This window comes from Sus scrofa, chromosome 6, assembly GCF_054392235.1.
Source record: "Sus scrofa isolate SSC_HxYL_T2T_F1_AM1 chromosome 6, Sscrofa_HxYL_maternal_Yorkshire_Landrace_v2.0, whole genome shotgun sequence".
NCBI classification, from domain to species: domain Eukaryota; kingdom Metazoa; phylum Chordata; class Mammalia; order Artiodactyla; family Suidae; genus Sus; species Sus scrofa.
In genome coordinates, this window is record NC_139388.1 from 33220849 (window position 1) to 33248816 (window position 27968).

Below are 27968 nucleotides of genomic sequence, written 5' to 3' on the forward strand. Positions count from 1 at the left end.
CTGGACCAGGGATCAAACCCGCAGCATAGCAGCGACCCTAGGTGCTGCAATGACAATGCTGGATCCTTAACCCACTGCGCCACAAGAGAACTCCAAAAGCCTTTTATTTTAAATCATATTTATCTCTATATAGCTTTTGTTAGTGTTCAAAGGTATTTTACATTCATTATCTTTTGACAAGAATTCAGACGAAGAAGCAGAGAGGGAAAGCGATGATCACCCCGATTCTACAGAGACTGAGGGACCCATTCCAGGTACTGAATGCCTAGCAAGTGACAGATGTAAGACCAGATGTCTAGCCTCCTAACTACGAGTGAAGTGCTCCTTCCACTAGGGCAGCTAGTACCTCACAGGAAGAGCTATAGAAGTCTACACGATACAAAGAAAAGTTTGGGATTTGGTTAATTTCCTGTGCAGGGTGTGTATATGTGTGTGTGAGGAGAGGGAGGGACTGATATTCATGCAAGAAACACTATTTAGGGAGTTCCGTTGTGGCGCAGTGGAAACGAATCTGGCTAATATCCACGAGGATGCAAGTTCAAGCCCTGTCCTCACTCAGTGGGTCAGGGATCCTGCGCTGACATGAGCTGTGTGTGTAGGTCTAAGATGCGGCTTGGATCCCACATTGCTTTGGCTGTGGTGTAGGCCAGCAGCTACAGCTCTGATTGGAACTCTAGGCTGGGAACTCCTATATGCTACAGGTTTGGCCCTAAAAAGCAAAAAAAAAAAAAGAAAAAGAAAAAAAAGAAAGAAACATTTTTAATCCATATGTGTTCAAGACTCTACATGAGCTGGAGTACAGAGGCAAATAAACTAAGGAGGGAGGGAGCAAAGAGATTAACAAAAAATCATTATAATACTGAAGGATAAGTGCTATGAAAACATGCACAAATCGCTACAGAAACACAGAAAATTATTTTTAAGATTTTGAAGTGCTTTCTGTATTAAAAAAAAAATGACGAACAAAGCCTTCGTCTCAAGAATTTAGTGAAATAAAAACAAAAGACTTTCAAGCAAAGCAGAAGGAAGGAGACGGTAAAAACAAAGGTAGAGATAAATGAATGAGCAGAAACAAATTCAAGAGCTCGTTTTGAAACAGGCAGAAATAATTCCTGAAGAGAATACATGTATACAGAAAATTACAATTAAAAGGAAATACAAAGAATGAATATGGAATTTTTACATTATGAAAAGATGCACAACTCTGAGTAAACCGGAGAATGTTATGTTCAATGCCGTGACTACAAACCTGAAACCTCAATTTCTAAGAAAACATAATGACCAAATTTACTCAAGAAGAGAAAAACAAAATAGACCATTAACTAGAAGATATTGAAAAAGTTATCCAAAAATTCCCCAACATCATATGAAGAGCTTTACAAGTTAATTTAGCTTAAACTTCCAAGGACAAATAATACCGATGTTCTGTAAACGGCTCTAGAGCACAGAAGGGGGTAAATGGTGCAATTAATTTTGTGACACAGGCTTACCTATGTATCAAAACTTGAAAACAAAGCACAAAAAGGAATATTTCTCAATATTTTTACCTCCTTCCATGTTAGCCAAAAGAGCTTAAAGTTTTACTAACTCTAGTATGAATTATGGCTGTAACATGTATATTAAATACTCCTTAGAGCTCCCATGTGGCTCAATGGGTTGAGCCAGTGTTGTCACCACAGTGGCTCGGGTCACTGCTGTGGTGTGGGTTCAATCCCTAGCCCGGGGAACTTAGCCAATCAAAAAAAAAAAAGCCTCACGGAGGTTCCTGATATACCCCCTAGGGGTGACCACCCTCCAGCTTCCTTGGTAATCACTGCTACAGACCCATCTCATTTTCCTAATTGAAATAAAAAAGGCTGAATTCAGCAATCTGTTAAAGACCAGTATAACATGACCAAGTAGGATTTATCACAAGGAACCAATATCGGAAACTATATTAAGAGATTATATCCTATTGGTAGCTGAGAGGAAAACATTACCATCTAAACAGATGTCAAAAAATGTTCAATAAAAATTCAACTTCAGTCTTTAGGGGTAAAAAAGCCAAACTAAGAGTCAAAGATTATTGCCAGCAACTATCATTATACTTAATACTAGAATCCCAAAGCATCACCACTACAGGCATGACTATCTGCTATCCCCACTATTTACAGGCTCTGGCCAATGTAATAACACAAGAGGAAAAAAGGACGAGTGTATAATTACTGAAAGGAGAGAGACCAAATTATATCTATTTACAAATGAGTGAATTATCTACCTAGCACACACCTGGAAAAACCAAGAAAATCAACTGAAAAAAAAAAAATGTTAGATTGATAAGGATACAGTCTGGATTGTGGCCAATTATTAAAGGGGCACACACAAAAAACCTTTCTCACATTCCACTTAAAAAATTTAATGGAGGAGTTCCTGTTGTGGCTCAGTGGCTAACGAATCCGACTAGGAACCATGAGGTTGTGGGTTCGGTCCCTGCCCTTGCTCCGTGGGTTAAGGATCCGGCGTTGCCGTGAGCTGTGGTGTAGGTCACAGACGCGGCTCGGATCCCACGTTGCTGTGGCTCTGGCGTAGGCTGGTGGCTACATCTCCGATTGGACCCCTAGCCTGGGAACCTCCATATGCTGTGGGAGCAGTCCTAGAAAAAGGCAAAAAAAAAGACCCCCCCAAAAAATTTAAAGGAATAAGAAAATCTACTTACCATAAATATCTCAGTTCTTTCCATATTAAGTTAAAAATTGAATGCAGTAACAATGAAAACACCAAAAGATTGGTGGGATACACAGAAGACCCTGAAAAGTGATTTTTAAGCTTCTCTGGAATAAAATTTAAGTTTTCTTCTCAGTGCAAGAACCAAGGAACTTCTGAAACAAAGAATAATCATGGGGGCCTTGCACTGCCAGACACTGAAAGGTGTCACAAAACGCTAGTCATTAAAATGGTGTGTCGAGAATAACAGACAAAACAAAAGAAATAGAATAAAAAGCAGATCTGAGTATACTGGCAATCAAGCTAATCAATAAATGCAGCAGGAAAAACTGGTTAACCATTTGAGAGAAATGAGACAAGTACTCCATATCATACACCACCTAAATTCTAGATGCTTTACAAGAATTACCTGGGAAAAAAGCTAAAATATAAAATAGTTCGAAGGACATATAAGTGACTATTCATCAGCTATTTAGGTGGGAAAAGTTCCCCTATACACAAATAAAGGAAAACTTGAATAACAAAAATACAAAAGTAAAAGGCGGGCAATAAACAAACTAGGAAAAATATTTGCAGCACCTGATTAACCCATAATAACATCCCTCATCTATGAAGAGCTCTGCCAAGTCAATGAGAAAACACATACAGAAGCAAAATGAATGAAAGCTACATGAATAAACAAATCACAAAAGAACTATATTTGGCCAATAATCATGGTAGGAGGATATTCAACCACGCAGTGCTTAGCAATTAAGGAAATACAAATTAGTTCTCCAGTGAGCTCCTACTCATCTCATCCAACTTGGCAAATATTTTTATCTCATGACAGTTCCCAGGGATGAGGAGGATGTACCAAATATGCATTCTCGTGCCCTGCCTGTCAGAGAAGAACGGGCATCAGCCCTCTGGGTGGCTATCTGACAACGCAAACCAAAAATCTTTACAGACGTTAACTTGACAATTCGCCTTCTTTTAATTTACCCTATGGAAAATACCAGAGATTTGCACAGAGATTTATGTGCAAGAATGGTCACTGGAGGATAATTTATAATGGCAGGGGAAAAAAATCCATAGGATGAAATATAATACCATAATTGTAATGACATGGAAAAATATTCACAATATACTGGATTCTGGTAAGTTGAAAAAGAGCCGGGTACAAAATGTGCACATCATGATTTCAATTTTTGTCTAAAATATCTCTTGTATAAATATGTACCATAAATATAATCTAGATAAAATTAGGATCATACTGCATACATCACATACATAATAGGCAGAATTATAATATTCTAAGAAAACACCAACACAGTAAGTAACACGGTGGTTATCTTTGGAGAATTAGAGATTTTTTTTTCCCCCTGCTTGGTATTTTTCGATATTTTTATATTTTTCTAAGATAAAAATAATGTAATCGGGAAAAAATAATATTTTAAATAAGAAATGAAATGCTTCACTGCTTTACATGCCCTACCTATTGTGGTCACACACAAAGTTGCCTTTCATAACCCACATCTGGAACATACTTTCATTACCTCCAATCACATCCAGGGTACTAGCAGCTAATTCTTACATACACGGCACTTACACATGGCCACCACTATTCTAAATGTTTTACGGATATTAAACCATTTAATCCTCACAACTATTATTACCCCCATTTTATAGATGAAGAGTGAAGCTCAAGAAGATTTAGGTGACTTACCCAAGACTGCTCAGCTAGTAAGAAGGAGCGCTAAGGAAAAACAAGCAAAACTGGCCAAAACCCACACTCTTAACCAGGGCGGGCTACTGTCTCTCCTGATGAACTATACTCTAAAGCAACACGACTGGCTTACAATATAATGCCAGAACGTAAGCAAACAAATAAGCACTATCTCCCCTTAAAGTAGTCCCCATGGGAAACTCTATACATATCCAAAGATGTGGTCACTGATCATTACGTTTTTGGAAATCCTTCTTTTCACCATCCCCAGGGGGCAGTAAACAAGCCTGCCATAAGAAAGATGAGATTTCTTTCCAACAGCTGGGAATCATTCAGATGCACGTCTTAAAGTGTGATTAAATTGCACAATTCTGCTTGTGGTCACACCACAAGAAAAATCGATGAGGCTGATTTTGCTATTGTGCCCATAACTTGTATCTGCTCCCAGGAACTACATTCACAAGTGGATTTTAACACTGACTACACTGCATTATTGCAATTATTTGTTCACATGCCTAACTTCCTACTGAACTAAGGTCCTTCATGGCAAAGATTAGGTACCTTTCTCATCCGTGAGTCTCCCGTCCTTGACACCCACAATTCCTGGCACAAAAAAAGTATGTATTGTTTCTGAATGAACTTTATGAAGAATGCCAGACAAATGCTTTGAGCAATGACAATACATTAGAAAAAATAAAAATACTGCCAAGAGGGCATCTGAGTCTGTGTACCAACATAAAACGTGCATCTTTTTTTTAAAAGGTCAAAACAAACCCAAATGTTTATTTCACAAATTATGTTAAGAAGACAATCACACTGTGCAACTTCCCTTGGCCAGGTCTGGGAGTTGCCTCTATTGAGACCGTATTGAAAAAAAAATTAAAGTTAAGGAATAATTCCTAAAATTCTGAATATGAAGGAAGCCAGACCTCAGTTTGTAATAAGCTTTCTTAGAATATGATAATACTAGCTATAGTCATTTCTCACAAAACACAAGGGGGGACTACATATGCCTCATTGCCTGAAAAGCAATCTACCAAACCAAGGATGCAGAAATAACCATAAACTTTCTCAGACAACGATGCAAAAACACATCTGCTACGCAGAAGACACCAGGATGCAGCCTGCCTATGGGTTCAATCGACAAAGCACAACCTGGTGCCTGAAATATAAATCAAAGAACCTTCCATCCCTGTTACTTATGGACGTCTGCTACCTGCAAATTTCTAATGTGTGCAAGATGGGCCTATTTTTATTTACAGCACCAACCACAGACTGAATGTAAAACAAGATGCTTAATAAATCCAGGAGAACATAAAACACCAGCATAACTCAGACAGCAAGACAGACACTCACTCCTTAATTAAGTGGGTGATGTTCTGTTTAAAACAAAAAGACAACCCTGGGCCATGGCTAAGATTAAGCACTCAGTGTGGCGAGGGAAACGCCAACCATTTTCAGGGCAGAGGCTTTAAATCATGAAAAATAAACCATCTGATAGTCTGTATTCAATAGTAAGTAGACAGTCAGGACACAGACTGATTTGGATTAACACATTTTCAGTTATAACAAGTAATTTTACAGAGGATTAGTATCTTGATGGGCTGATCAATATGAAGCACGGCTGCTATTACAGATGAAAAGAAAATTGCCCCTCTGGTAATAAAGTGTGCGTGTCTTCGTTCCCCTTCATTTGCTGAGTCCATTACTGTAATGGTTCCAGCATTAACAGCTGGGGCAATTTAAGGAGCAGGGGTCTGATGAATTTAAAAGCTGGGCACCCAGGCTACTCATCCTTTCCTTGCGGGCTGCATATGCAACTCCGCTGCCTGGATGATTCCAGCAATGGAGTCGGGTTTTATGAGAACAATGACTATGATTTCCCAATTATTTGTCTCATTAATAGTGTTCCTGGCCAATAATGGGACTGAAACAAAAACTGCTCGAAGCATATTGGCTGTGGAGCCGGTGAAAAAAATTGCACACCATTTACCTAAATAACAAGATTGAAGATTGACATGACAACGGGCTGGAGTATATAGACACTGTAATGTCTGCATCGCTTTGCCAGGTGCTATTCTCAAGCAAAAAAAAAAAAAAAAAAGAGGCAGGACGTTCATGCAGAGAGAAAAAAAAAAAAATCAGCAGCAAAATTTTTCCATCTCTGCTTTCAAAAACTGGCAAACATGGACCACTGTCCATAGAAATAGAAAATCCATATTAATGCAGTCTTGAGACTTTAATCATGCCCAGTACAGCAGAGTGAGTTAGGGTTGCCACATCAGCCCATTTTATATTATTATTGGAGAAATGCTAGCCCTTGAGGCTCAGTGTTGAAGGCTTGAATGATCTGGTCGCTAAATGAGGGTGCCAAAGGGCAGACTCAGGGCTAATGCAGAAATCAGAGCTCTGAATTTTCTGATCACAAACAGTTATGGAAACACTCATGCACTGGCAACAGATCTCCCCCCTCAGAACCGATGCAACACAATTTGGTCCTTTAGACTGAGTTTTCCACGTGGTTTCTACCAGCTGATCTCAACCCTGACACTCACCGACGGGGGCGGTTCCTTAACATAAAGGAAGGTGCATAACCTCACAAGCAAGTCACTTCCAAAACTACGGGGCAAATACATGATGGGCAGGGCAACGGGCCAGATGCTTGCAGCATAATCAAAAATGCAAGCCTATATAGCAGGTACTCAAGGTTCAGCTTCCAAACATGTGCTGGCCTTGCAGAGAAATGCAATGCCAAGGACAAATGTGTGGAGAAAAGTAGCTACCAATGCAAATCTTAACATGTTCTGACCCCACCCAACAGCCCCCAAGATTCTTCCCAGCTGACACTGGAAAATCAACTGCTGAGACTATTTTGTAAGATAACCTTACAACCGAAGGTTAAGTGAATGAGGTTAGCAGAACTCTAAATTCACCTTCTTCAAACTGTGCCTTCTTTTTTTTTTTTAGGTTCCAAAAGTACCATCTCAACTATAAAGTTCTTTTCTTCTACAAGTTAGAAAGTCATACTTTAAATATAACTATAATCAAGAAATCTGCCATAAAGAACTAACCTCCACAAAACACCCTCAACCTGGAAAGAAAGCTAGCATTTTGAATTTGAAAGAGAACACTAGAAAACAATTACAGACAGCTGCCTGTGCTAGAGAGTTTTGATTCCCCAAATTAACACCAGTATCTAATGGTATGTTAAGTAATGTGAAATCGAACTGGTGGCCTAGTGGTTAGGATTCAGTGTTGTCTTTGCTATGGCTCAGGTTCAGTCCCTGGCCTGGGATTTTCCACATGACATGGGCATGGCAAAAAAAAAAAAAAAAAAAAAAATTCTTTCTTTAACCAAAAAAAAGGAATTCCCTGGTGGCCTAGCAGTTAAGGAGCTGGTGTTGTTCACTGCTGCAGCTTGCGTCTTTGCTGTGGTACAGGTTCAATCCCTAGACACAGGAATTTGCACATGCAGAAGGTGTGGCCAAAAAAAAAAAGCAGCAGCAGCAGCTAATGGTTATTTGAAGTGTCTAGGACTTTTTTCCCAATGACATATTTAGTTTTCAAAATCAACACTAAGATGGTTAAGAAACAGACCTTGATACACTTGAAACTATCACAACAATGTAAATCAACTACAACCAAAAAAGAAAGAAAAGAAACAGACCTGGAAATAATAGCAAGTAACAGGAACTCACTGTGACTCAATGGTTTAACTAATTTTCAAGGAAGATCAAGCAAACGATAAAGATGGATTTGGGGGAAAATACACAGAATAGAATCTATCAAGCAAAGCTTTGATTTTTTAAGCTTCCTGGTCATTGGTCCACCACCAAAAATGTCCCATATTTATTTTTCTAAATTACCCTCAGATAAACTGGTGAAATAACACAGGATGGCCCATGATAAAGGTAGGGGCCAAAAGAACCTTCTCAGAACTTGTCTAAAAAAGCCAAATTGCAAAAAAGAAAGAAACAAAGAAAGAAAGAAGGAAAGGAAAGAAAGAAAGAAAAAAAAAAAGTACCCAGTGGGTACATATATAAATAACAAACTTCCTTTTATTGAGTTATTATAACTCATTAGACCTTATGACTTTAAGGTTTATCTTATTAAATATTAAGACAATTATCACCAAAAACAGAAGAGGTTTTAAATGACTTTTATTTGAAATAGGTTTATCTCTTCTGGATATATTCCTTCACTGATAAAAATGTACTTTTTATCATTTTTATTGCTTTATTATGAATTAAATCAACATGACTTGTCACCACTAATGATGTTTACCTTGGTCACCTGGCTGATGAAGTGACTGCTAGGTTTCTCCACTGTAGGGTTAAAATGCACATTTCTTAAACAAAATTATTATGCTCCCTTTAAGTATATAGCCCTCTCGGTAATCAATTTAAACTGTTTCTATTCTCCATAATTTAAAAAGAGATGCTGTCACCCACGCCAGCCTGTGAAACCTTTGAAGCTACCCTGGAATTCAACATCCACATGTTTTCATTCCAGAGCTAAACAGTTCTAACATGACTGAACAACCTTAAAGGAGTCCTGGGCCTCTCATAAGCATACACCCTTAAAAACATCTTAAAGTGTAGGTTGCAGACGCAGCTCGGATCCCGAGCTGCTGTGGCTCTGGCATAGGCTGGCAGCTACAGCTCCGATTAGACCCCTAGCCTGGGAAACTCCATATGCCGCGGGAGCGGCCCAAGAAATAGCAAAAAGACTAAAAATAAATAATAAATAAATTAAAAAAAATAAAAGCTTCTATAAAAAAAATTGGGTTGTGATGATTGTGGTAAATGTAATAAACTTCATTGAGTAATTTAGAGAAAATAAAATAAAAACAACAACAACAAAAAAAAAACATCTTAAAGACTCCTTTCCCCGCCATGGCACAGTGGAAACGTATACAACTAAGAACCACGAGGTTTCAGGTTCGATCCCTGGCCTTGCTCAGTGGTTAAGGATCTGGCGTTGCCATGAGCTGTGCTGTAGGTCACAGATGCGGCTCGGATCCTGCAGCTGTAACTGCAGTTTGACCCCTAGCCTGGGAACCTCCATGTGCCTCAGGTGTGGCCCTAAAAAGCAAAAAAAAAAAAAAAAAAAAAAAAAAGATCTTAGGAAGGAATTCCATGACCCCAAACCAGGTTAAACAGACCTTCCTGAGGAAGGAATTAAATGACCTCCATACCACATTAGTCCTCCCTGCTACCACATCCTGGTCCCAGGACCAGGAACACGTCTCCCCTGATGCTTAATTATCTATCTTCATTCATGGAGAGGCAACAGGTTCCATGGAACCAATTCTGCATCTTTGCCCACTGTTCCCAGGGCTCAGGACCCTACTTGGCACTTAACCAGGTCCCTCATCTGAACCAAAGAACACAGAAAATGGTCTATTTTCTCCATTCTTCCAAGGGCGGTACGTAACTACTACCATTTGGAATGAAAGAGAAAGAAGTTAGTGGAAGCCCAGTTGAGAAAATCTACCCATTAGACACTCAATATCAGTTCACTGAATAGCTACTAGGATCAGACAGTGCTGATGAAATGTTTATTTTTACTGCGTGCCAGCAAAGTTCTAGGTGCTTTACCTATATCTCAGTTAATCCTCACTACACGTGTAAAGAGTGAAACCCCCACCATTTTCAGATAAGGAAACTGAGGTACAGAAAAGCTGCTTTCCCAAGCCGGTGACAGAAAAGGATTCAATTCCAGAAGTCTGCCTGTAAAACTCCATATTCTCCAACTGGGACTAAGTGGGTAAAGCTGGAGTGCAGCATTATGGAAAATACATTCCCATCATTCTAGCTCTAGTTAGTGAAATGCATGCCCAGGGTTTCCAGATAGGCCTAGTTTTTCAGGAAAGCCAGCCATCCAGATTTTTTTTTCTAATGGCTGCCCCCGTGCCATAAGGAAAGCCACAGGCCAGGGATTGAAACTGAGCCACAGCTGCAACCTATGCCACAGGTGTAGCAACATCAGAACCTTTAACTCGCTGCGCCGGGCCAGGGATCAAACCTGTGCCTCCACAGTGACCAGAGCCGCTGCAGTCAGATTCTTAACACACTGCATCACAGGGGGAACTCCAAGTTTTTAAATGAAATCTCTCAACTTTTAAAGATTAGGAAAGAATTCGGAAATTTTCAAACACGGTTCCTTTGAACTAAATAAAGCACATTTATGGGCAGGATGAACGTGTAAATTGTAAATTTGTGATCTCTGGTGACCCCTATCTTTCCTCAAAAATATACACATGCCGAAAATGCATAATCTGAATCTGATCATAAGGAAATATCAGACAAATAAGAGTGCAGGGGCAAACGACAGAACAAACAGCCTGTACTCATCACAAATGGTAAGGTCTTACTCATTACAAATGTCAATATCTTAAAAAACAAAGAAAGGATGAGGAACCAATTTAAAGGGGATTAAAAGAGACTAGCAACATGACAATTAAAGGTAATGTACAATTCTGGATTGAAGCCTGGACCAGGAAAAATATGCTATAAAAAATATCACTGGGATATGGAGTTCCCGTCATGGCTCAGTGGTTAACGAATCCGACTAGGAACCATGAGGTTGCAGGTTCAATCCCTGACCTTGCTCAGTGGGTTAAGGATCTGGCATTGCCGTGAGCTGTGGTGTAGGTTGCAGACGTGACTCAGATCCCATGCTGCTGTAGCTCTGGCATAGGCCGGTGGCTACAGCTCCGATTAGACCCCTAGCCTAGGAACCTCCACATGCTGAGGGTGCGGCCCCAGAAAAGGCAAAAAAGACAAAAAAAAAAAAAAAGATATTACTAGGATAATTGGCAAAATTTATATATGGACATTGGATTAAATAAGAGTACCTCATCAATATTAACTTTTCTGAAATTGATAATTGGCTACGTTTATATATAGGAGAGTGTCCTTGTTCTTAGTACATACACGCTGAAGCAGGGGTAAAGAGGATTGGTGTTGCCAAATTTACTCTGTGGGGTTCATAAAACATAATAATAGTTCATGTAAATATATAGGGAAAGAGAAAGAAAGAGCTCTAAAGCATTTGTTGCAAGAGGTGAACAAGTTTTTAATCTGGATGATGGGTCTGTAAGGGCTCTCTGTTCCATTCTTGCAGCTCTTCTATAAATTGTAAATCATTTCAAAACAATAAATTACATCATCTGCCCCAAACAAACATGGTGGCAGCCTCACTGTCAACAACCGGTTCTTTGGGCAACCCTCAAACAAAGCCATACCGGCTCTGTCCTTGGCACAATGGCCAAATATAATCAACTAGATTCTCAGAGCAACTCACGGAAGCAGCTATTTTTTTTTTTTTTTTTTTTTGTCTTTTTGTCTTTTTGCCATTTCTTGGGCCGCTCCCGCGGCATATGGAGGTTCCCAGGCCAGGGGTCGAATCGGAGCTGTAGCCACCGGCCTACGCCAGAGCCACAGCAACGCAGGATCCGAGCCGTGTCTGCAACCTACACCACAGCTCACGGCAACGCCGGATCATCAACCCACTGAGCAAGGGCAGGGACTGAACCCACAACCTCATGGTTCCTAGTCGGATTCGTTAACCACTGCACCACCACGGGAGCTCCGGAAGCAGCTATTCTTGACTCCATTTTCTGGCTGGACAAACTGAGACACAGGGTACCAGCTCTCCATCCAACAGCAAAACAACTGTAGAGGGCATGGTTCTAATTCAGTCTATCAAATGCTCATCTGGCCTACTTCACTATATGCCTTATAAAACATTTCATTTTAAAAATGTATCCTCTTAGGCTGTAACACAGATTAAATAAATGTTATCATAAAAAGTTAACTATTTACTCCAACCTTTTTATTCACCCTTCAGACTTGGAAATTATATAAAAGTCTATGGCATAAGCAATCACAAGGAGAAAACACAATCCAAGTTATTTCGAAGAGAAAAGGAAAACCAAAAACAGTTACCCATTATGGGGATAAAAAGTTTAATTCCCTCTGTGGCTCAGCAGTTAATGAACCCGACTAGAATCCATGAAGTTGAGGGTTCGATCCCTGGCCTCGCTCAGTGGGTTAGGGATCCGGCATTGCTGTGAGCTGCGGTGTAGGTCACAGATGTGGCTCGGATCCAGCCTTGCTGTGGTGTAGGCCAGCAGCTGTAGCTCCAATTTGAGCCCTAGCCTGGGAACTTCATATGCCACAGATGTGGCCCTAAAAAAACGAAAAAAAAAAAAAAGAAAGAAAGAGAGAAAAAGAAGACCCCAGCCAGGCAAAAATGACAGATGTCCTCTGCCAGGATAGACAGGCTGTGTTTAGTTACACTAGGATGGATGATCAACTTGTTAAAAATAGATTCAGAATTCACAATTTTCACTTTTATCATTTTAGGGGAAAACTGTGAGAAATTAGGCCACATTAAGAGAGAGTGTGACAGAACAGCTTAATAAATATTTGGACCCTGGAACCAGATTGTGTGGGTCTGAATTCAGCTCTTCTACAAAATTACAAACATCCTGACTTTGGGCAATTAATTAATTTGAAAAATACCATATCCTATACCCAAATACTAAAGATTTATAATACCACTACTTTAAAAGTTCTGAAAATCTTTTCACAAATAAAATTAAAAATACAAAAATAAAAGCAAGCAAGAAATCTTTGTGATATTGGGATAGGTAAAAACTTCATAGATATGACACAAAAAGCATGAATCATAAAAAGAAATAGCAATACATTGGATCTCTATTGAAATTAAATACTTTTGCTCTTCAAAAGACCATTAAACAAACTACAAGAATGAAAGACAGTAGTCACAATACATATGTCTGAAAAAGGGCTTATATTTAGAAAATATAAAAAACTCCTAACATGATATTAAGAACACAAATAGGAGTTCCCGCCGTGGCGCAGTGGTTAATGAATCCGACTAGGAACCATGAGGTTGCGGGTTCGGTCCCTGCCCTTGCTCAGTGGGTTAACGATCCGGCGTTGCCGTGAGCTGTGGTATGGGTTGCAGACGCGGCTCAGATTCTGAGTTGCTGTGGCTCTGGCGTAGGCCGGCGGCTACAGCTCCGATTCGACCCCTAGCCTGGGAATCTCCATATGCCGCAGGAGTGGCCCAAGAAATGGCAAAAAGACAAAAAAAAAGAACACAAATAATCCAAACAAACAAACAAAAAAAAAATGGGCAAAAGATCTGAACCGAGACTTCACAAAAGAAGATATATACCTGGTCAATAAACACAGGAGAAGCAGCTCGGCATCATTAGACATCAAAGAAATGAAAACCAAAACTACAATGAGATATCATGTCACACCCACCAAGATGGCTATTATCAATGAGACAGATGATAACAAGCCTCGGCAAGGATGCTAAGGAATTGGAGCGCTCAAACATGAATGTTGAATGGTACATCCATACTAAGGGACTAATGTCTTAGTCCACTCAGGCTGCTATAACAAAAGACCATACACTAGGAGGCTTATAAACAACAGAAACTTACTGTCACAGTCTGAAAGCTGGAAGTCTAAGATCCGGGTACCCGCATGCGCAGGTTCTGGTAAAGGCCCTCTTCCAACTGCAGACTCCCGGCTTAAAGCCTGTATCCTCACATAGCAGAAGGGGTGTGGGAGCTCTCTCAGACCTCTTTTAGAAGGGCACTGATTCCATCCCCACCCATCTAATCACCTCCGAAAGGCCCTACCTCCTAATACTACCATCTTGGGGTTAGAATTTCAGCAAGAGAATCGGGGGGCAACACAAACATTCAGACCGTAACAAACAATACAGCAGTTCTTGAAACATGAGACGCAGTTTACCATGTGGCCCAGCAATTCCATGCCTAGATATCTACCTACAAGAAATAGAAATAGGAGTTCCCTTGTGGCTCAGTAGGTTAAGGATCTGGTATTGTCACTGTTCTGGCCCAGGAACTTCTACGTGCTGTGGGTGTGGCCAAAAAATTTTAAATAGTTTTTAAAATAAAAAGGAAAGAAACAAATATAAAAAGTTGAACACAAATGTTCATAGCAGCATTATTCATAATAGCTAAATAGTGGAAACAACCCAAATATCCATCAACCAGTGAGTGGCTTAAACAAAATGTGGTACATTGGGACAACGGAATACATTATTCAGTAACAAAAAGTCATGACACACGCTACAACATGGAAAAGAGCTTTTTTTTTTTTGTCTTTTTAGGGCCGCAAGTGCAGCATAAGCAGAGGTTCCCAGACTAGGGGTCAAATTGGAGCTATAGCCACTGGCCTACACCACAGCCAAAGTGACGCAGGATCCGAGCCTCGTCTGCAACCTACACCACGGCTCACTGCAATGCTGGATCCTTACTCACTGAGCAAGGCTAGGGATGGAAGCGGCATCCTCATGGATGCTAGTCAGATTCGTTTCTGCTGAGCCACAATGGGAACTCCGGAAAAAAGACTTTTAAAAGAGATATTCACCCTCATTAGTCATCACTGAAATGCAAATTAAAACCACAATGAGATCCCACCACATGCCCACTAGAATGGCCAGAATGGCCAAAATTTAAAAGACAGACAAGTATCGATGAAGATACGGAGCAACTAGGACCGTCACAGCTGACGGAAATGTAAAATGGTGTAGTGGGTTTGAATAGCATCCTCCAAAAAGATAGGTCCAAGTCTTGACCACTGGTGCCTCTACCCTTATTTGGAAAAAGGGGCTTTGCAGATGTAATTAAGTTAAGGACCTTGAGGAATACAAAATAAAGAGCACCCTGGATTTAGGGTAGGTCCTCAAATGCAATGTGTTGATTGGTGTCCTTACAAGAGAAAAGTCAGAGACATCTGAGACAAAGAGAATGTACCATGGGAAGACAGATGGGAACAGAGGTTCAAGTTATACAGCCCAAGCCAAGGAATGCCAAGAGGCATCAGAGGCTGGAAGAGACAAGGAAGCATTTTCCTCTAGAGCCTTCAGAGGCCCTATTGACAGCCTGATTCCACACCTATCTCTAGACCTATGAGCTAATACGATTTTGTTTTAAAACATCCAGTTTGTGGTAGCTTGTGCCAGCAGCCCTAGAAAACCAATATAAATGGGAGAACCACTTCAGAAAATTGTTTAGCAGGGTCTTATAAGGTGAAACACAGAACTACTACAGGACTCACCAATGGGCTCCTGGGTATTTATCCAAAAGAAATGAAAACTTAGACTTATCCATGAAGGTCATAGCAGCTTTTTTCATAACAGCCCTCGGCCAGAAATGATCCAAATGTTCAGCAACAAGTAAATAAATAAACAAATGGGGTCAAGCCATACGGTAGACGACTTATCAGCAAGAAAAAGGAATGAACTATTGATACAAACAACATGAAAAAAAATCTCAAAAATTATGCCGAGTGAAAGCAGATACATACAGTATACTTCTATCTATATAAAATTCTAGATAATACAGATTCATCTACAGTCATAGAAAACCTACCAGTAGTTGCTTAGGAGCCAAGGTGGAGGAAGAGACTGACTACATATCAGCAAGAGGAAACTGCTGGAAGAGACTGAAATGCTCTCTACATCAACTGTGACAGTGGTTTCACAGGGGTATACATCTGCCATGACTCATCAAATTGGGTCCTACAAATGGGTGCAAATTACCACACGTAAATTACACCTCAATAAAGGTGATTAGAAAAAGGAGAAAATGGAGTTCCCGTCGTGGCGCAGTGGTTAACGAATCCGACTAGGAACCATGAGGTTGCGGGTTCGGTCCCTGCCCTTGCTCAGTGGGTTAACGATCCGGCGTTGCCGTGAGCTGTGGTGTAGGTTGCAGACGCGGCTCGGATCCCGTGTTGCTGTGGCTCTGGCGTAGGCTGGTGGCTACAGCTCCGATTCGACCCCTAGCCTGGGAACCTCCATATGCCGCGGGAGCGGCCCAAGAAATAGCAACAACAACAACAAAAGACAAAAAAAAAAAAAAAGAAAAAAAGAAAAAGGAGAAAATAATGCACGTGTAAATGAATATCTTATATTTAAGATTTAAAACTTTATTTCCTGGGAGTTCCTGTCGTGGCTCAGCAGAAATGAATCTGACTAGCATCCATGAGGACGCAGTTTTGATCCCTGGCCTCGCTCAGTGGGTCAAGGATTTGGCATTGCTGTGAGCTGTGGTGTAGGTCAAAGGCTACAGCTCCAGTTCAACCCCCAGCCTAGGAACCTCCATATGCCACAGGTGCGGCCCTAAAAAATTAAAAATTAAAAAACTCCATTTCCTATACTTTGTTCTAGCCAATAATGTTTCATAAATAAACAAATTTTAAATAAAGATCACAGTCAGACAATTAGATATATGAATTCAACATGTTTCACAAGTAGAAGATAGAAAAAAGCTTTGGAGTCTGGGCCCTAGTTTTGCACAGCAACCAAGTGGCCTTGGGCAAGTTAAAAGGTCTACAGCCTTGGTCTCAAAATCCATTAAATGTGGATGATATATTTTTTCTTTTTTGCTTTTTAGGGCTGCACTTGTGGCATATGGAGGTTCCCAGGCTAGGAGTCAACTTGGAAGCTACAGCTGCCAGCCTGCACCACAGCCACAGCAGCGCAGGATCATCTGCAGCTCACACCACAGCTCACGGCAACACCAAATCCTTAACCCACTAAGCGAGGCCAGGGATCAAACCTGCATCCTCATGGATCCTTGGTGGGTTCATTAACCGCTGAGCCACAAAGGGAATTCCTGGATGATATTAACAAAGACTGCACGGGCAACCGTTATGGTTTCAATAGAGTAAAAGCTTCTTTGTGCAGGGATCTATCTTAGCCAAAATCATAGTCACGTGTCTGGCAATAATAGGTGCAAAATAAATCTTTACAGAAAAAAAATGAGTAACTTTAAATGTACACCCAAAAGGTAAGAGACATCATGCACAGTACCACTGTGTGACATTTCTTTGCACTGCTGCACGTAGACTAACACAAGAAGATCTTCCCCCTTCATACCCACCTTTACATACTGCCCTTATCACATACAGACTCAAGCGTGGAAACTTCAGGTCCCTAGTGAAATGTTGCTATAACCTGGGTCAAAATAGACGCTTTTTTTTTTTGCTGTGCTTGCAGCATGCTGAAATTCCCAGACCTGAGATGGAATCTGAGCCACAGCAGTGACAACCCTGAATCCTTAACCCCTAGGCCACCAGGGAAGTCCTATAATAGAACACATTCTATATTATATATATGTATGTGTGTATATATACACATATTTTTTTTTATAGGCTACACCCCCAGCACATGGACATTCCCAGGTCAGGGACTGAATCTATACTGCAACCTATGCTGTAGCTGCAGCAACACTGAATGCTTTAACCCACTGTGCCAGGCCAGGGATGGAACCTGCGCCTTTACAGCAACCCCGGCTGCTTCTGACAGATTCTTTTTTTTTTTTTTTTTTTTTTTGTCTTTTTAGGGCTGCACCTGAGGCATATGGAGGTTTACAAGTTAGGGGTCAAATAGGGACTACACCACAGCCACAGCAACACCAGATCCGAGCTGCATCTGCAACCTACACCACAACTCACAATGCCGGATCCTTAACCCACTGAGCGAGGCCAGGGGTTGAAACTGCGTCTTCATGGATCCGAGTCAGATTCGTTTCCACTGAGCCACAAGCGGAACTCCATGCAGTCAGATTCTTAACCCTCTGTACCACAGCGGGAACTCCCACATTTTATATTTTAAATCCATAGAGGTGTTACCCTAAGATAAAGTGAGTTCACTTGTAGGACCCTAAATTCTATAAGAGTACAAACGGTGTCTGCTTCACTTACCAATGCTTCTCACTTCCAATAACTACCTAATACAGAGTGAGCAACAAACAGCATGTGTAAAGACCCTGTAACCAAATAAAGCACAGGAAAGAGAAACTTCTAAGAAGGCCAAAGTGGCTGATGGGCAGAGAGCAGGGAGGGTGTCACATCCCTTGAGGTTGTGGATGATGCAGGTAGGTTCTACACCATGCAAAACACTGTGGGCCATGTGAAGTTTTGTCTTTATCCCAAGAGCAAGGAAAGCCATGAAAGATTTTTAAACAGGTGGCTGGCAGAGGAGTTAGGAAGGAAAGAGTCATGATTAGATTTGCATTTTGAAAAGCTCACACACTGCAGTGTGGAGAAGAGACTGGTTGTGTGGGAAGAGCAACAGAAAGGAAGCAAGGCGTAAGGTGAATATGGACCAAGAGACGACTGGAACAGTCCATGGAAGAGGTAATTGTAGCTTGGTCCAAGGTGGTAAAGATGGAAAAAAGTGAACCAATGTATTTAGACAAATCACGACTTGATTTGGGGAATGAGGGAAACAGTTCTTCTGAGGCTTAAGTCTTCTTCTGTAAAACAGAATTGATGTTACTCCATCTGTATAATATCTATCTTGCAATCTGCTGTGATAAAAAAATATGAAATAATACAAATATTATGAAAACGCAGAGCCTGACACTAATAAATGATTTTTAAAAAATTCTATTACTGTGACTACTGTCATCCCATGGAACAAGCAACTGTTACAGGATGAACCCCAAAAGGAGAAAATAGGAGTGTAGTTAAAGATCCTATCCGCTGTGATGAAGACACAGAACATACACTGTTTGAAAACAGCACAGCTGAATACACAGATATTTCACCTACATCTACCCCAGTCCTCAGAAATCATTACCGAAGAGGAAGCACAACTGTTACGATCACAGGCATATTCGAGTCCGGTAAACTGAGGCACAAGAGTAGCTACAAATTTAATCAAGGAATTAGATGCAGAAGCAGGACAAGGAAAGGGGTGTCTAGATTCTCATGTGAGCTGATCCAACGGGACTAGGCCTGCAAACAGCACGAATTTACAACCCCCAAAGTCTCTGGTTCCCTTGCTAACAAGGCCTTGTCATCCCTTGGCTTAAGATCGTGGGTGCGCTCGCCATCCAACCAAGTCCTTCGGGTTCCCAGCCCCCATTACAAGTGCATGAAAGATCCCAGACTCTGAGGAGCCCAAGATACCTTAGCTTCGCGCTCTCGTTCCTCGGCGGTTGGGGTTCGCTTCATGCTGCTGCTATAGCCTCCTTCGCCACTGCTAGCCGCGTAGATTCCGCGCCCTGGACCCCGCCTCCTCTGTGTAGTTCTCTCGGGATCTTGCTCCCGCCTGGCGCCATTCGCTCTCGGAGCCGCGAGAACTACCACTCCCAGAGCGCACCACGGCTACGCCGGAATTCGCCTCGGGGTTTGGAGCAAGAGAATTTCCCAGGTCCAACAGCTGGGTGATCGTAGTCCGCAGCGCAGCGAGCAGGAGGGCCACGGCCCGAGGAGAACTACATTTCCCAGGAGTCAACGGAGCCTGCCATGTTTTTTCCCGTGCTCCTCTCGGCCAGCCGCCCCACTTGCCGTCGGCGCTATAGCAACGGTAACTAGCGGCTGAGAGAGAGTGGCGGTGAGTATTCTGGGGGAGCACAGGGGAGGAAGGGGGCAGATCTGCAGCACGGGCCACGGTCCTGGGGTCTGCTCTACCATCTGGAGAAGACCCTGGAGTTCTGCTCGCGTGAAGAGCAGCCCGGCCCGAGACACCACTTCCTCAGGCCTGAATCACAGGCAGCCTATATTATTCCCACGCCCCGCACCGGTTTGAAATTTTCTATCCTAGCCCTGAAACCTAGCTCTCGAGAGCTAATGCTAATTGCCATGACTAGCTAGGTCCTTCTTTAAGTAGGTCCCAGAAACAGTATGCTTATTTGTCCTGGGTTAGGAGTTCGTTGGGAAACCCTAATAAGCCTCTTGAGTGACATTTTGTTTGCTCAGTTATTTACAATTATTTGTTTATCGTGATTACCCCATAATCTATCAAGGTGGGAGTCTTTGTTTACCATTTTAGTCTTAGTGGCAGGTATTCAATTATTCATTCCATAAAACAATGTAGGTGCCCACTCTGTGCTAGGCACTGTTCCGACCAGCTATGAACAGGACTGATGCGGGTCTTAAGACGCTTATACTTTATTAGTGAAGATGAAATAGTAACGAACTAGTAAATAAGATTATTTCATATCGAGCTGATTGCTATACAAGAAACAAATGGTGCTGAACTTGGAAGGAAGGGTACTCTAACATAGGAAGATCAGGGAAGGCCTCTCTGAGGAAGTGATATTTGAGCTGGACACCAAAGAATGAGGAGCCACCTCATGCAAAGGCCTTGGGCAAGACAAGGATACTGTGAATTCAAAGAACCTAGAGAATAGTGTGAGTGGTGCATAATGAGCCAGGAGGGATTGCCTGAAAAGATATTGGAGAGACATTGCAGCCCCGTGCAGGGTTTCTCAACCTTGGCTCTATTAACATTTGAGGCCACATAGTTCTTTGTTGTGGTTCAATGTTTAACATCATCTCTTGACCACTAGATACCAGTATCACTGGTGCCCCCCACCTTCCCAGTTGTGACAACCAAAAATAGGACCAGACAGCTACTTGGAATATGTGTGAACTTGGGCAAAGTACCTAAGCCTTGTCTCAGTTTCTTCATTAGTAGCAAACGTAAGTAACAACCTCACAAGCCTATTGTGAGATATTTCATTAATTTACACAAGCAGAGCACTTAGGAGAGTGCCTAGCACATTTTAGCGAGAATTCAATAAATGTTAACACCATCATCATCGTTATTGTTATAAAAGTACCAAATTCTCTCAGGGAAAAGTTATCATTTTCGTGGGAGTTCCCATTGTGGCTCAGTGGGTTAGTAGCCCAATTAAAATTCATGAGGATGCAGGTTTGATCCCTAGCCTCGCTCAGTGGGTTGGGGATCCCACTTTACCGTGGGCTTTGGCGTGGGTTGTGGTTGTGGCTCGGATCCTGTGTTGCTGTGGCTGTGGTGTAACCCGGCAGCTGAGCTCTGATTTGACCCCTGGCCTGGGCACGTCCATGTGCCACAGGTGCAGCCCTAAAAAGACAAAAAGGAGAAGTTATTATTTTCACAAGTGACCTGTGTTTAAACATCTTGATAATTTGGTTCCTAATTGACCTTTCCTGTAGCAGTGTTTCCAAATGAAGTAGATGATCTCCCAGGCATATGTCTGTGAGCTGTTTATGTCACAGTAAAATGCAGTTGTTCTCAACTTTTGACAAGTTATAATAAAAGTTATTAATCCTCTCCCTAAAACATAATGTATTTCCCCATAATGCATACAAGATTTTGGAAACCATCTCTGGATCCACAGACCCTGAAGCCCCAAGGACTCCATTCATCCATTCAACGACTATTTAGTGAATGCCAGCAATGTGCCCAGGGCCCTGTGTCAGCCTCTGAGAGTACAGAGGTGAACACGACAGACCAGCTTGCTACTCTTTCAGACTTTACAGTCCAGGACCAACATGCTAGAGACTGGGAACCTCCGCCTTAGGCATCTTCATTGTTGATTTGCATTTGGCATTCTGGGTGGATTGAAATGAAAAATTTTTTTTTAATTTTTGGCATTACTAACCGTTGTATGGACTGCTACATTCACTTATAAGACTTAAGTTACTGGGATGCATCTTTGTAAAGACCAGAAACTGTAAAAATGCCAGAATTAGCTGGACAGCCTCTCTATGGAGGTAGGAAGCCCTGGGACCTAGGCCTCATGGCAACAAAGGACACAACAAAAACAAATCCAGCTGATGAGTTTATGAACCCTCTTTGATAAAATTCAGAGCTACCCACTCCTTTTGTGCATCAAGCTGACTATTAATATTCACGCGATATTGACATCCCAGGCAAGTGTGCTAAATGCTTTTAATTTACCATTTCACTAACCTTTAAAATACTCTGTGAGGTAGTATTGTTTTCTGCATTTTGAAAAATTAAGTAACTACAACTCAAGAGATTAGGTGACCTGACCAGCCAGTAGAAACAACTGTTTGAATCAAGTTCCTGCCTTGAGTGTTTTTTTAAGATACCTGCTTTTCTTTGGGGAGCAGAGAAGAGGATGGAGGATGGAGAGGGGGTACTTCTTAAATTTGGGGGAGTTTATTTCGTTTCACATAGAGGAATAAGAAGAAGAAAGAAGGAAGAATGATAATCTTACCTCATTTCCTAAGCAAACTATAGGAAATACACTGTTGAAAGGGACTCTGGCTCCATGATTGAATGTAGTATTACTTTTAAAATAGAAGCTTTCATCTTCTTCAAGCAGCACATGTGGGCAATAAGATATCCATTAAAGTTCTAGTGCCTTATTCGTTTTATTTGGTTCATTCCATTGCATAGTTAATGTTACAACTTGGAAAGATTTTATTTGAATTTTCTTTTCTCCACAGATAGGCAATGTCTGGTCCAGCTGATGAGACTGCAGGAGACCTGCCTGTGAAAGATATAGGTCTAAATCTCTTTGGAATGGGAAGGTTACAAGGTACGGCCAGCTGTTCTTTATTACAGTTATGAACTTTGATCAGTAACTTCTTTACTTTTAATTTAAAGTATTTCTGATATTCATACAAACAGAGCCATTTAAGTAACTATATAGCTCTTGATTGGACTAAACAAGAAGATGGAGAATTTAGAACAACATATGGTATTTTACTACATGCATCAATTATCAACAGCTCATAGAAAATGTAAAATCCTTCTCTGTTCTGATAAAGAATTGTGATAAATCATCTTTTTAAAATTCCACACATCAGTAGAAACTACGCAGAGAGTATCAAGCCTCGAAACCAAATTGCCTGGTTTAAATCACATTCACCATTAAAATGTTTCTTTATGCTTGAATTTTATATGGGAGGAAATACCATATTTAAAATTTTTTGCCTTTCAAGTAGAGTAGCTCAAAATGGTTTGTTTATCCAAGTGATACTGGCTTTGTTTTATCAAATTAATACACATTAAAGGTTTTCTTTGTCCTTTTATCACTTAGTGGTTGCTCTAGAGCTAAAAAAGCACTTTCATATTGAGAAAGTGCTGCTTTAAGAAACAATTTAGAGTATAGAGCTATGTTTTTGTTTGTGTGTACAATGTCTCTGTTATGCCATAGCATTTGTCCCTGAAAAGACTGTGATGCGAAATATATTCCACTAAGACTTCTTCATGCTCTTGTTAATCAAAACCCTACAAGTGGTCACCTTGGACTAGCACAGAAAGGTGGTCAGAAGTGGTTCATTGAAAAAGATAAATTTGATTAAAAGTGAAAAGAACGTATAAGATTTTGCTTTAGATCTTTGGTGGAGTATCAGAGATTCAAATACAAATAAATTTTAAGTGGGCAAAGCTATTTTGGGGGGCTTGTTCACCCTAAGTTCCATTCTTGCCTTAAGTAACCCCCTCATAGGGCTTTCATCTTTGCCCATTTGTTCTTTGTCTTTTTTGGAGGGTTGTTGAAAATTGACCAGCTTCACAGGAAAATACCAAACTTATGCATATGTAAGAAAAAAAAACGTACACACGTGCTAAAAGGTGTAAAAGTTCTTTAAAAATACATGATAGCTTATAAATGGTTTGTGAAGGTTTTTATTTATTTGGTCTTACATATTTTATAGTTTATTTTCTATAACCCTATATGCATAGCTCAGGAAACTATCTTAATCATATTGTTGTTGCTATAATTCCTACCTTTGGGGGGAAAAAAATGCTTCCAGATACTCTGACTTTCAGTCTTTTCAACATTCAGCATATAAATTGAAGAATTTATTGACTCAGAGTTCCATCTTACATTCTTAAATGTGGTTATTTGAATACATTTCTGAATGGATACTACTGTTGCTCAGATCCTTAATACTGCATAGAAAGTATCAATAGCAAAGATCTTTTTTGTTCTTACTTCCAATCAGTGAACAATGCTGTAACATGTTCTAAAGTGGTCTTAAGGATGGGTCACAAAGAAAAAAAATCTTAGAGGAGTACATCAGAGATCATATTAATATCAACCGTTACTGTTTTTAGAGACTATTTTAAGTAATCCTTCTATTAATTACCTTGGCATTTTTACAGAAACTTCAACAACACGGACAATGAAGTCTCTCCAGGCAGTGTCACGTATCAGTCGTGAGGAACTGGAAGACAGATTTTTGCGTTTGCATGATGAGAACATTTTACTCAAACAGCATGCCCGCAAGCAGGAGGATAAAATTAAAAGGTTATGATAAAAAGCTTTTAGCTTTTTTGTTCCTGACGCTGTAAATTTTGGGGGGTGTGCTTTTCTGTAAACTTAATTGAAAACCCCACCTTGAATCTTTTTTGGAACAAGGCAGGTTGTTCATAAATACAGTTTTTAAAAATGGAAAATCTTACTAGAATAATAAACCAAAAAGATGATGAGTTTTAGTATGTCTGAAGTTGCTATTTGAAAGAAAGAGCTAATAGCTCTGAGTGCCATGAGTATATCATATCTCTAAATAACTTTCACTTTAATATTTATAGTTTAATAAGCAAATAGCCAAACCATCTGTTTTTTAAATGTCCTGATTTTAAAAATGAATGTTTTAAAAAGTAATTAGCTACTCTAACTTGTTAGAATGCATATTCCCCTAAGATTTGGGGTTTCCTGGTGAAAATGTCGCTATCTGGAACATAGATAAACTAACTTTCTAGACTAATTTTGGTTTAGTCTAGAATCTATATATCTTTAATTCAGAGAGTCTACTGTTCTTAAAAAAAAAAACAGCCACTTTTGTATGCAGAATATTTCTGCAGGGATTATGTCTTAAGAGTAGATATCTTGAATTCTTTCCAGTTCAGAAATATTGTGACTATCTCCTGAATGTGTAGCATTAAAAGTTCATTCTCGTTTGTAAGCGTGACCAGAAGCAGATCTGTATTCATATTCATGTTCTAGGTTCAATGGTAAGGTGAGACAGACGTTGAAGAAAGAAGATAGGGGTTTTTTTTCTGCTTAGAATTTAGCCTATAAAGTAGTGATTCTAGTCAATTCCTACTCTGAAGACTTTAAACACCCACTGACCTTCTTTGTGTGGGACTTTTACTTTGAGTTGGTTTTTGAATCATGGTAACATGATTTTTTTTCAAGACATGTGACTCACCTACCTGATTCCTTTTCTATCATCTTGTCTGAATGAGAAATTTAGTCTGTGACCACTAACAGTTTTGTTTTATTTTTCGTAAACCTAATTGGTCAGTAAAAGAATTGAATTCACAACCTTGACCTCATTAGTAATTTGTCCTAGCCAGAAAATGGAAAACAACTTAATGATGAGCTATGTTGTTTAGTGGGAAAAGGCCTGGGCTAGGAGTCAAGTTGTGTGCACGTGTTCTTTTATCTCTCTGCCTATGGTATGTTCAAGCCATTTAACCTCCTGGGATTATATTTTACTCAGCCCTGAGAGTGGTGATCCAATGACCACTATAAGCCAAAGCTCTAATTTCCATCTTGATTTCACATCACTGACGCTACCTAGATGCACGGGTAAAACTATCTTTAAATTTACCCTTAAGAATAATTAGAATCACTTTAATAAAAATGTGCATTTGATAAACCACCCTTCAAAAGAAGCACTCAAACTTTACCCAATCATTTATTTCATTAATATCATGAATTAATCAACGAAAATTGATTGTCTATTGCTAGACAAAACAAATGCAGTCTTCTGTTTCTTGACAAAGTTACTTGACTCTCTTTGAAGGATTTTCAAGCCTGTCTATCAATGTGTTCTTCTTGCCTTAAAAGTTAGGGTTGTTTATTTTTCTCTAGATGTTGACTGCTTTTTCACATTAAATCTGTGTCTTTCTTTTGAATGTCATTTCTATCAATGTGTCTAAGTCCTTCCGTAACAGAAGATTGAGATAATCAGGTTGACAGCTCGTTTAGATGGCTACCATCTTGCTATGGATAAGCCATTTGGTGGGGTTCAGGTCTTCAGCTCATTCATGGGCTAGGTAGAGTGTGGATCTGGTGGGCTGTGATACCTGCCCCAAATTTCCCAGTGATACATCCTTCTCTGGATTAGGTGGAAAAGGAACTAATCCATTGATTATTTTACTAGGGTGTTTGTGGTACTCTTGGATCTTGGTTTTTATTATCCTATATCCCTTATAAAGCATGTTTAATGGATGTGCCTCAAGGGAAAGAGAAAACAATCTTAACTGATTATGTTATGCATAGCTCTCCCCGATGCCACATGCTGTAGGCCGAGTAGCCAGAAGTGTAGATAGACATGTATTACTACCGCTTTTACAGAGGACTCTGCTTAGGGCAAAAAAAGGTTGTTCTATGACATCCCAAAACTATTAAGGATTTTTTTTTTATTTCACTTTTGTTCTCTTAAGTAAAAGCTTCTGTCCATAACCATGCTAAAATAAAGCAAACCCCGTTTAAAGTAAAATGAAGTGTGTTTTTATTTTCAATCTCCTGTCTGGGTCTTTATAAAAATAGATTCACTATAAACTAGAATCAGCTATTGAAGATGTGCGACCAATTTTGTAAAGTCTTGAACTTGTGTCTCTCATCAAAGCCACCTTTTCTTTCTTGTACTGCCAAGATTTTTCCATTCACTGTCAAGCATGTTTTCTGTACGTGTATATTACATCACCCCCATGTGCCCTTTCTGTCTTTTGTTCTGTCTAACCAGTTTTTATCAAAACTTAAAAGAATCAAAGGTATAAACTCCTGAGATGTCAAAAGCACAATGTATGTCTAAATTTAAAAGTAACATGAAATAATATTTTTTCTATCTAATTATTTTCTGCCATTAAACACGCATGTTTCTTGAGCACTAAGCAACGTTTAATGGTGCATTTGGGTTTCTTTTGGCTTTTTCATTGGCTTTTAATGTGTGTGTCTCTACACATTCTAACATTTTGTATTTGTAACCTATCTTAATTCTAGAGAGACTGAAAATAATACATCACCTAAATGCTGCATAGTCTTAATACACTTTTGAAAAGTTTTAACTTACTGTGGCTTGCAGATATAACCCACCACATCCACAATCTGTAGCTACATTTTAAGTGCATACAGCATTCCTACATAAGGTCATGCGTTAAAAATTGCATTTGAGGAACATATGGAGTAAATATGTGTCCTCTCTTTACTAACCTTAAATGATAAGCCTTAGGAAACTGTTATTTGTCAGTGCTATAAAGCAGATTGTTGCCCAGTGGTTTCAATTATCATCAAAGGATTCTTCACAGGCAGTAATAGTTACATCAAAACCTGAAATTTATTATTCAGGTTCTGCACTGAAGTCTTCACAGTGATTATGTTCCTTTCAACAGAATGCATTTTATGCTGACTTCTCACATTCCTTTTCATCTTTTTATTATTTCCCTAGAATGGCCACCAAGTTAATACGGCTAGTTAATGACAAGAAAAGATATGAGCGGGTTGGTGGCGGCCCCAAGCGGCTGGGAAGAGATGTGGAAATGGAAGAGATGATTGAGCAGCTGCAAGAGAAAGTTCACGAGCTTGAAAGACAAAATGAAGTCCTCAAAAACAGACTAATATCAACCAAACAGCAACTTCAGATCCAGGGTCACAGGCACACTCCGTACAATTATGTGCAATCTCGTGTTAATACTGGACGTAGAAAAGTGAATGAAAATGCAGCCATACAGGAGTGCCCCAGGAAAGGTAAAATGAAGCTCACATTAAATT

General features: G+C 40.1%; 2 protein-coding genes across 13 annotated transcripts in view; one reads left to right on the forward strand and one right to left on the reverse strand.

Moving 5' to 3' along the window:
• FTO (FTO alpha-ketoglutarate dependent dioxygenase) overlaps positions 1-19497 on the reverse strand; it is a 391465-nt gene extending 371968 nt beyond the window's left edge. For 2 of the 3 annotated variants that reach the window (XM_084957974.1, XM_084957970.1), the window contains exon 1: positions 19408-19497. Coding sequence is in view for 2 of the 3 variants with exons in the window: in XM_084957970.1 (XP_084814096.1) it covers positions 19408-19452 (45 nt within the window). In the remaining variant the exon portion in view is untranslated. 3 annotated transcript variants of the gene reach the window in all.
• Positions 19498-19777: 280 nt separating this feature from the next.
• RPGRIP1L (RPGRIP1 like) overlaps positions 19778-27968 on the forward strand; it is a 343331-nt gene continuing 335140 nt past the window's right edge. For all 10 annotated transcript variants that reach the window (XR_014805894.1, XR_014805895.1, XR_014805896.1 and 7 more), the window contains exons 1-4: positions 19778-19834; positions 22684-22775; positions 24350-24494; positions 27646-27944. Coding sequence is in view for 2 of the 10 variants with exons in the window: in XM_021097099.2 (XP_020952758.1) it covers positions 22691-22775; positions 24350-24494; positions 27646-27944 (529 nt within the window). In the remaining 8 variants the exon portion in view is untranslated. The remainder of the gene's footprint in view (positions 19835-22683; positions 22776-24349; positions 24495-27645; positions 27945-27968) is intronic.